Here is a 10393-nt window from a genome sequence, read left to right on the forward strand (position 1 = left end):
ATACTTAGTCGTCGTTGTGGTTGCTGGGCGGTTATAGGAGGTGTTCTCCTGTTTTCACCCACCAGCACCTGAGCTTCGCTTTCTTGGACACTGACTTGCTGAGCTGTCGTGGGAATTTCCCTTTCCACAGCTGCTTGTGTTGGTGCCTGCTCTAATTCAGACTGCCTCTGTTCCATTCTCTCTGCAACAGCCTCTGCTTATGACAGATTCATGATAAGATTTAAGCGTGTTTGATAGAAGTGTTCCAATTAGTGCCCCAGCGCTACAACAGAACGACTATACACTTTTTTACAATGACTGCAAACTTCTCGCGCGCTCATTGGTTAATTTTTATTGTCATTAAGCGGACAGACACATTAAGTTATAATTTATGCGAGAATGACGTGCTTGCGTCAGATTCAAGTTGCTCGCATTTTTGTCTCGCGTTCTTCTCGTGTTTTGACTTAATTTTCACCCCTCTGCCTTTTTGTTATTGTAAAAAACAAATTGACGAGTTTTTCATGCGTCTGTCCTGTTATTGACAATGAATTTCGTCATAACATTATCAAAGTAGTCAGCTACAATTAGCTAAATATAAAGTTAATTTCCTTTCTAGTATTCTTTTGTTTGATTGCAAATTGGCCCTTCTGGCCTCGTTCAAGGTTTTATATTCCTTTGAATTTTACGTTTGAAAGCGAAGCCAAAAAGGGCCAATTTGACACCAAAGAAAAGAATACTAAAATTGCGGCCATTTTGGAATAAGGTGTATATAATCCTTCTAAAAAACACTTAACCACTTTGAGATACTGGAATAAATAGGGAGTTTAATTAAACAACGACGACGGTTCCGGCAACGACAACGCCAAAAGGGACGAATAGCATTGGTCCAAAAAAAATTGTTATGGTCAAAAAAGGATAATCGTGCTGCATGTGAGGCACGCCTTTCAGAGCATTTCTTGGCCGTACTCTGCAAAACAACAACGTGAAATCACAACATTTCAGGTTTCGAAGACAAAACGTGAGTATACAGCAATGAACCGTCGTCCATTTTCTACCTTTACTTTTAAACGGTTCGTATCAATCCAGTAAATGATAATCCACCCGTATTTTACAACATGAACAAGATGGAATAATCGCGAAATCCGAATGAGAGAGTCAAGTTATACAAGAAGTGACATTTTTGCTGACGTTGAAATTGTCCTTGTTCAAACCGTCTTAAGTTGAAGACATTGAAGTCTGATGTCCATTAATGTAGCAGCTCTCGTAACCTGCTATTGTTTAACAATAGTCGAGGTTTGCTTTCACCGATATTCACTGAGCCGGAGGTGAATAATGGTATAACTGATTATTTGAAAAACATGCATTTTCTTTAAAACAATTAATTTCTTCGTCTGACGTGCAACCAATTACGGCCGAGAAATTTCATAAAAGGTAAAGGTAAAGTCACTTTATTCAACGTCGGTAGTTCCTTCAGCTACGAGGCTGGTATCAAGGGAAGCCGACGGTGCGACGGTGCGCCCCTTATCCCCCTCCCTCTGTCAGTGCTCCGTTTTACGGGTATTTAAAGCTATAGCTACACGGATCAGAGGAAAGTCGAAACAGACGTTGAAGTCACCGAGGATCGAACCGGGGACCTCTCGCTCTGAAAGCCGCGCACTAGCCATCTGAGCCACGACTGCTCCTCAGGCATATGTAATTAAACTAATTGGTATTGTTAGCACCTTCTATTGTTTTTCAGTTTGAGTTATTGTTTTAATTGTTTAGTTTGTTTTTGGCTTGCATGACTGTCGAACCAATCACGTTATACGCTACGCGAGATGATACATGACTCTTGATGGCGAAGGCGCTAGGTTACAATCCCGCTCGAACCAAAGCATGGATTTGTCTTCGGTGATCACGAATAGGCCATTTCCGACTTCGTGTGTGTCTTCTCTTCAAATCGAGTCCAAGTGCAACGTTTTTCTTAGGAAAATTAGCGTTCATTCATATGCAAAGTCGAACTAATTACCATCACAAAAACTTCGCACTTACACTCGCTTTGAAGAGGAGGCAGAAATGAACTAGGAAATGGCCTATTCCACTCTAACATAAATATATAAAGTAAGCCAACAAGTTGCATCATGTCAACTGGGCTTCTTAACACTGTTACGTTTCATTTGAAACATTTTGCTGTTTTTCACCGCATTTGAACATACCCACACGGAAAATACGCCTACTACACAAAACATTTAATTTCCCTAAGTACTTAACAGGTTTTTCCGTTTTCTCGTGGGGGTGCAGGGCTCACGCAGAGGTGAGGGCACTCGCCACCCACCAATGTGGCCTGGGGCCTGTTTCTCGAAAGTCCCGAGAAATTTTCGGGCCCGAAAAAGCCAGTCGTTAAACTGCAATCTGCTTATTTTGAAACGCTGATCCTTTAACATGTTTTTGATGTAAGAAAAACAAAGAGGATTGCGAAGTTTGATCGCTTAGAACCTCGGCGTTGCGAAGATATAAAGGGAATTGTGGCACCCGAAATAGGCCCGAAACGTTTCGGGACTTTTGACAAACAGGCCACTGGGGTTCAATTGCCAGACTCGGCGTCAGAAGGGAGTTGAGTTCGTTGATTCTGTACTCTGTCGACAACGATATTCGTCATCACAGTGGTCAAAATGTGTTGTGGACACACTCGGCTGCGGCTCGTCAGTCCACAACATTTTGACTCTGATGACAAATATCGTTGTCGATAAGAGTACAGACAACGCGAAACCACATTCGATGACTTAATTTCGTGCTTTCACGAAAAAGGGGCAGCCTGCCGTTTCCTGTTTCACAAAAAGGTGGTGCTAAATTTCTCTAACATTAACAATTCTACAAGGAACAGTTTGGTTCACCAGAATGGCAACCGTTTCTCTTATTTAAGGACAGAAATAAGTACCCTATGACGTCATTTGTAAAACTCACCTTCCTCTACATCACCTTCGGTCTCTTCCACCAGCGGCTCGTCTTGCATACCTTGCGATTCTTCAACATCTTCACCGACGACTTCCTCTTCACTAACATCAACATCATCATCATCAATCACTTCCACAATGTCCTGTTTGTCATCCAAGTCTTCTTTGCCGTCGTCCCTCTCTTCTTCTTCTTCTTCTTCTTCTTCTTCCTCTTCCTCTTCCATGTCTTCGCCCTCATCTTCTTCATCCTCGTCCTCCATATATTCTCCTTCACCTTCACCTTCGCCTTCCTCGTCCAACTCGTCGTCTTCAGCCTCCTCAGCGTACTCCTCATCTAAATTAATCAATCAATCAATCAATCAATCAATCAATCAATCAGTCAATCTCTCTGTGTATATGTCTATCAGTCAACCAATCAATGAATCAGTCCGTTCATCAGTCAGTCAATTAAACAATTAATGGGTCGAGTGATCAATGAATCCCTTGATTCAATTAGTGTGTTTGGCCAGTATCAAGTGCGTTCTTTTGAAATTTTTAAATCATCATTCACGAGAGAAACACCAAGAACCCACGCCTACAAACATGCTAGAAACTACTATCCATCAGATTAAATGACCCTTTAACCTAAAAGAGCTATCAACACATAGAGAGTTACACGATGGATGGTGATTTTTGTGTGGGCTTTGCCACACTAAGTTGGCAGCAGAGGGCTCTGTCGGTATACGAGAATGGGCACGTGATCTCTAAGAGTTTGCAGAGGCTTGGGTATTAGCGAGTGGAAAAGAAGTGGCAGCCACCTTGTTGCCTTCTGTTTACGGTGACTTGTGTCCACGATTTGCAGCTTTCGAGAAAATTTTGTTTTGTTTTCTCCTGCTTTGAGACACCAAGATACGTTAATTGAAACGAAACCAATTGCAATTTCATTTCTTTCGTTATTTGTTTCAGGTCTTGGGAGATTTCCCTGGAAACAAACCAATATTAGGGGGGTTCACAACCTAAATAAAAACATTTTAATGGATAGGTGAACAGTACAATTTACAAAGTAGGGGAGGAGTATCAGGGAAAGGCTGAGGGGATGCAATGCAAGTGTCCTTAACCTTTGCGAGAAGCAGCAAAGCCCACACATGTACGCGTTTAGTACCTATTTGTCCCGGAGGAGAGGATGCTGCTTCTTCTAAGAAGATGTGAAACTTCGTATATTTGAACTCCGGAATGGACATAAAATAAAAGGTAGTTCACACACCACGAAACCCATTTCATTCAGCTCTTACGAGATACAGCATGGACTCGCAATTGACCAGCTCACAGTTGGCTTGATAGCTAAGTTGGTAAATCAAGTGCAGCACAAATTGCATGGCCATGGGTTGGAGTCCCGTTCCAAGCCTGGACCTTTTTTAGGCTTGCTGGCAACTACGCAAGTTCCTTGTCTAACTTAAATTTCAAAGGATGCTGCTATCCAACATTTCAACAACCAAAGCCAGGTTTTTAATTCTTTCTCAGTATGAAACTCAACAATAACAAGCACACCAACGATGTCATGTGGCTAGCCACATGTTAGAGAACGCATGTTTTATGAGTCAAATGAGTCAATGAGTCAATGAGTCATGAGTCAATGAGACGCACAGTCAATATAGCAATAATTTGTTGATTAAGCCTAAGCCCTCGTTTCAGTGATTAGGCCTGAGCACTCTGAAATTTTAGCTATCATTTTATGGTTTAATTAACTGCACTAACTCGTTGACTCATTAATTAACTAATTGACTCATTGACTCACAAATACTTGACACTCCACATGTTATGTTCTGCACAAACATTTTAATCGAAGAATACATCCCAGTTTGAAAAGGAAGCTGCAGGGTTTTCTTCCTTGTTTTATGATCTTTTTAGAAAATAAGAGCTATACGAAATTATTCAAGAAGGCGCACCTTCATCTTCATTATAGTCTTCTTCCTCTACTTCGTCATCATCACTTTCAATTAAGACAACTTCCGGTGCAACTGCTTCGGCTTCCGCAGTCCTTTCATCACCAGTATCTACAGCTTCTTCTCTTTGCTCTTCTTCATCTTCTTCCTCGCCGTCTTCATCTTCGTCACCTTCTTCAACGTCAAGAAAATCAGCCACCTCTTCGACTGCTTCTCCTTCCTCAAACTGATAATAGGCTGCCTCCTCTCCAGTCGTGGATTCCTCTACAACAGCCTCTTGTGATGTGCCTACCTCTCCTTCGACCTGAACCTACAGGAAAAAAAGGGGGTTCCGAATGCCCTTATGTCTTATTCTTGGAAGCAAATTTTACTATGTATATCAATCTCAACAAAAAGGGTTTTTGGAGATAAGTTTTACTGACCACCTGATCATGGTTGTTTGTTCACCAGAAGGTGGGCAAAGTTACGAGTTTTTCTCAACGCATCAGCCTTGTTGGTCGGAAAAACGGTTACAGATAAAGCTGATGTGAGTGGGTTTAGTCTCGAGCAGGTTGAAGACAGTAGCGACCTTGAGATTCAAATTTAATCCTAAATCATTCATGGTTAAATCTGAGTCCAATTTCAAACCTGTCGCGCACGCCGAATTTAAAACCCTTTGTCGCATGTTAACAGATAAGAAGACGTCTTTACGGGTAAAAATAGCCTAGTTTGCTGATGGCAAGTTCCTTGTGATTCTTATGTGCCTCCAGTCTTTTGAGAGAGCAAATGGGCAAAATTATCATTCAAAATAAACTGCCAAACTACAATCTCCGACAAAACCTGTTGAGACAAAGCGACATTTTTGGAGCAAGGATGGCACAGTCGGTTAGTGCGCGGCCTTGGTGCAAGAAGTCCTGAGTTCGATTCCCGGATCTCGCATCCTTGTTTCGACTCCTTTCCTTTCCGTGTAGCTAGTAGCTTTAAATACCCGTAAAACAGAGCACTGATGGAGAGGGGGGAGTAAAATGAGCGCACCGTCGACCTCAGGTTTGTCAGTTTCATTACTGTTACGAGTTATCGACGTTAAATAAGGTCTACTTTACTTTACTTTACTTAAATACTCAACAACATTGACTGAGGGGGGAGGGGAGTGGGAAGGGGAGAGTAAATAGGGGTGTGTAAAAATGGAGGTGAATTTTTCTGTCTCAACAGTTTTGTCCGAGATTGTAGCCTCTACCTTGAAAAGTTACAGTTTAAAGACGCATTTATCGACCTCCAGATTTAATATAGACCGTCTCATGCTGATCAATGGCCTCCTGCGTACATGCTTGACCACTCCCTTTACGGGCTTTTCAGGGCCATTAGCTCCAGCGAGATTTGGCAACTTGGTGTATTCTTGGCTTTCACTCAAGTGGTCACGGCTATGCAGCGTGACCAAAACAAAAGAAAATGTTTGCATAAAGGGCCTGACCAAACGCTCGCAACATTTTATCGCAACATTGTTGCATGATGTTGCGACATGTGTTGAACAGGCTGGCCAAACGCTTGCAACATTTTCATCATTTTCAACGCAACATGTCAATGTTCACGTGCCCCAGTTCCCTGGCGCGCAAGAAGTGGACCTAACGCGCATGCCCTAGTGCAACAGTGTTGCGTGAACGTGGCCAAACGAGTACAACATCATGCAACATCCAAAATGTTGCACGAAAACTTTGACCGCTTTCAAATTTGATCCAACATGTTGCACCATATCGCAACTGGGTGGCCAAACGCAGGCAACATGTTGTGCCCAACAAAGTTGCAAAATGCTGCGTTGAAATGTTGCGAGAGTTTGGCCAGCCCTTAGGAATATAGTTCTATTCTCTGGGGATTAGTTACAAATTGAGAAAACAACATCGTCGCCGTTACTTCGGCTGAAGACGCCGAAAGACAATCTAAAATCGAACAATTTTCGCTTTTAATGAATCTCTCGTGCAAAGAAATTGTGAGGCAAGAGAGTTATTTGACGAGAATTTCACTGCAAATTAGAAGTTTCAGGAAATAGAAGACACAACAGCCCTTCAGAGTCGACAAACCTCCGCTGTTCGGATTCGTTTGGTGACTGGTTCTTCTTCAATGCTAATCCCTTCGGCGACTTCAGTTGTGCTTCTGCAAGGACGAAAGGCAAGCAAATAATAAATAAATAAAACACTTGAAGAAAAAAATAACTTGCCACACAACAGGGTAAAAAATATTTACTGTTCGTTGATCGCCGTCTTGGATTATCAGTAGGGAGCTTAAGCACGCACGTTTTCGAGACGCGGACGGCAAGCGGAAGAGAACATTTCGCGTACCAGGACAGTGGTGTCTCCCAGACTTTTATACCAATAATGAATCTCTAATAGAGAATAGATACTTAACAATGTAAATGTGGTTGTGTGAAGACAAGTTAAAAGGGAAAACAGCTCACCTCCTTTTGCCGTCCAAGTCTCAAAACGCGCATGCTTAAGCTCCCTATTAATTGCGCTTAAAATGAATTCGAAGGCGCGAAACGACGGCCATTATTCCGCTTCTTCGTGTTTAACTAACCCATTCACTTGCGTGATCTAAAAGTTCATTCTCCTAACTAGTACCACAGGGCCCGGTTGTTCGAAAGCCGATTAACTTCATCCAGGATTAGCGTAAACTTTTGGTTTATGTTTTCAACGTTTTGGTGAAAGTTTTTTTTGCCCATTTTTGTTTTTCAAGATTGACTTCTTCTAATGTAAGGTTTCGCAGAACATAGCGTTGAACGGCATTTTGGAGTAGAGAAATAAACTCCTTGGTTAATTTTTAATCTGGGATTAGCGTTAATCGGCTTTTGAACAACCGGGCCCAGATCTCCTTTTTGGCTAGTCATGAAAATTATTTTAGTATTGCATCAAGACGATAGCTGTTGGCTGATAATCATCTTTATTCTCAATACTTGTCTGCCTGACAGTGAGAGGTGAATTTACATACTGATCAATCGTATAGGAAAACCAGCAAGACCCACTGGCAAATTATTGAGATACATCTAATTGCTTTCCCTTTGGAATGGCTCTATCGGATGTATTAAGAATATAAATTATGATTTGCTGGTATGAACGGCACTCAGGTCTTCATAACAGTTTCATTGCAGGTTAGGTGGCATTTTTTTTAAAAATCACATTCAAAGAGTCTGGAAGTTGTCGCTGGGTGATAACCTAAACGCGGATTAATGTATTTGGAGGCGACATTCTTGCTGTCGTCTTGGCTAAGTTGCAAATGTCAGGTTTAAAGGTGCCACCACTGAATCTTACCTGTCAGCGACTTGAGGTTCATCTCGCTGTCTCTTTCCTGACACAACTGCTGTGGATGGAGTGGGCTGAGACGGCTCAAAGACTGTCACTTCCGTTGACGAAACCTCTGGTTCACCTCTGCAGATAAACGAAAAGTATGTTTCCTCTTAGCTTAATTACACCCGACTAAAACAATTTTCATTGTTTAAATAAATTTCTCCATATGTAACGAAGGTGATCTACAATCTTCTTTTGTACTGCACGAAGTTAATAAAGCTAGCAAAAGTGGGCACCCGTTTGACTCAAGAGGGATTAATTTAAGAGGTGATAGTGTATGGCCTGATTTATGTCATCGTGTTCGTGTTTTCAAGAAATAGAATACTTGCATTGCACAGCACTTCGCAATTCGAAGAAAAAATAAAATAAAATAAGAGAACCGTGCCAGTGGGTCGTCGGTTCAAATGAGACCACATTGGGAGAACACTTTTACCACTTACTCGGGAGGTTGTCGAAGCTCTTCTTCGGTGCTCGTGATAGGACGAACAGAAACCGTAGTAGGCACTGACGTCGATACGCTACTAGCCGTTGTGAGAGCAGTTCCTGTTCCTCTAATAAATCCTGCCACACTGACAGCTTCCGAGGGGGTGGAAGTAACGGTGGGTAGGACAGTTGCTGTGGGAGTGGGAGTGCTCTGTGTTGGTGCCACTGCAATGGGTCTGATACTGGCCTTGGGACCTGCCCGTTTGATGGGGGTCGGGGTGGTAGTGGGTTTAATTGTCGCTGTTGGTGGCACTAGATAAACTGGCGGTGTGGATGTGACACTGACACTTGGAACTTCTGTTAAAAAGAGGGGTGGAGTTAGTCACTGTTAATAAATAAATAAATCAATTAAAAGGATCGAATCTGAGCAGTTGATCACAAGGACTGGTCCACACGAATAAATATTATGCGCCGTTGTTTTTAAAGTAACAAATGTAATGGATCGAGTGGACCGATCAGAACGTATTTGTTTGCTTACGGGCTTATGGTAACAGGAACACATAAAAGGAATCCGGCTAATCTTAGAAACCATAGCAATCAAAAGAGCATTCGATGGTGAAATTTCTATTTAGTACACAAAAGCTGATGTGCTTGCTTTCCAGCAAATGTAATTGTCACATTGAACACGTACTTGAAATTTTGTCATCCACACAAGCAAATAAAAGATTCCTCTTAAAAACAAGTACAACAAATTTACTTGTGTGAATGGGACTCAAGCCAAGGGTTTGACTAGATGAATTAAGTATATCGATTAAGAATTCAGAAAAAACAGATTTTTCATGAAGAATACGACGACAGGTACGATTTTTGAGCCAACACACAATTCGCGTCGCCTTAATGTGAAACGGCAAACAGGAAACGGAACCCTGCTGCCAATCACAGAAGCGAGAAACCTCTCTTATTCTAACTTGCCTCGTCGTTTTGAGACGTTATTCGACATCTGGAGTTAACAGGAGAGAAATGAAGTAATATTCAACAAGTTTCTTTCATTTTTTGACAAAAGGCAAATTTCAATTCCACGTTCGATAAAACTCTCGATTGCGAACGTCATTGTCTATATTAAGGGCCTCCATAGCCAAAGCAAGTTGTTATCGACGACTATTTCCAGTCGACAACTTAATAGAATCGAAAACTGTCAGTGTTAGGAAATTCGTTTACACATACAGATAGTATAGTTGTCGATAACCGGTATGTTTTGCGGGAACCTGAGACAATAGCGACAAGAAATGAACAGCCGCTAGCTTTAACAATCGTTTGCGTACTTAAATCGCATGGGAGACAGGGAGTCGTCGATAACAAAATGGCCGCATTTGTCATCGACAACTAAAGTAGTTTTCCTTTGTTATCAACGACTTGAGTTGACAACTTGTTTCACACATGCGATGTTTTGGCAATGATAACTTTTTGTTATCGACAACCAAAAAGTTATCGATCACGACTTGTCTCGTCTGTGGAGGCCCTAAACTCCCAAATCACAGTATAGATAACCTTGAGTTGAAGACGTTTCAGCTCCGGACGACTCGCTTGGGGAGGATCTTGAGCTGGCGTTTGAGGCCGCAGCAGCGGCAGCAGTTAAAGCTTTGATCTTTAGTTGCTGTTTCTGGATCAGCGACTGATACTGCTGGAGCTTTTGTTGTAGTTTCTCCATGTCACTGAACAATATACAACAAACGGAAATCAGACAGTTTGCCGTTACTATGGTTTGGAGAACTTTGAACGCAGCTTTAAAAGTTACAGTTCAAAGACCCAAAGGTTTGACTAG

At 41.9% G+C, this 10393-nt stretch overlaps 1 protein-coding gene across 1 annotated transcript in view; it reads right to left on the reverse strand.

Moving 5' to 3' along the window:
- LOC138036159 (nucleoprotein TPR-like) overlaps nt 1–10279 on the reverse strand; it is an 18478-nt gene extending 8199 nt beyond the window's left edge. The window contains exons 1-7 of the mRNA XM_068882512.1: nt 10120–10279; nt 8589–8928; nt 8113–8229; nt 6889–6961; nt 4838–5144; nt 2923–3246; nt 1–196 (exon numbers count right to left, since the gene is read on the reverse strand). The exon at nt 1–196 is cut by the window's left edge and continues 34 nt beyond it. Coding sequence (XP_068738613.1) covers nt 1–196; nt 2923–3246; nt 4838–5144; nt 6889–6961; nt 8113–8229; nt 8589–8928; nt 10120–10279 — 1517 coding nt within the window. The remainder of the gene's footprint in view (nt 197–2922; nt 3247–4837; nt 5145–6888; nt 6962–8112; nt 8230–8588; nt 8929–10119) is intronic.
- Between the last annotated feature and the right edge of the window lie 114 nt (nt 10280–10393).

The sequence above is a fragment of the Montipora capricornis genome, unplaced genomic scaffold (assembly GCF_036669925.1).
Source record: "Montipora capricornis isolate CH-2021 unplaced genomic scaffold, ASM3666992v2 scaffold_462, whole genome shotgun sequence".
NCBI classification, from domain to species: Eukaryota; Metazoa; Cnidaria; class Anthozoa; order Scleractinia; family Acroporidae; genus Montipora; species Montipora capricornis.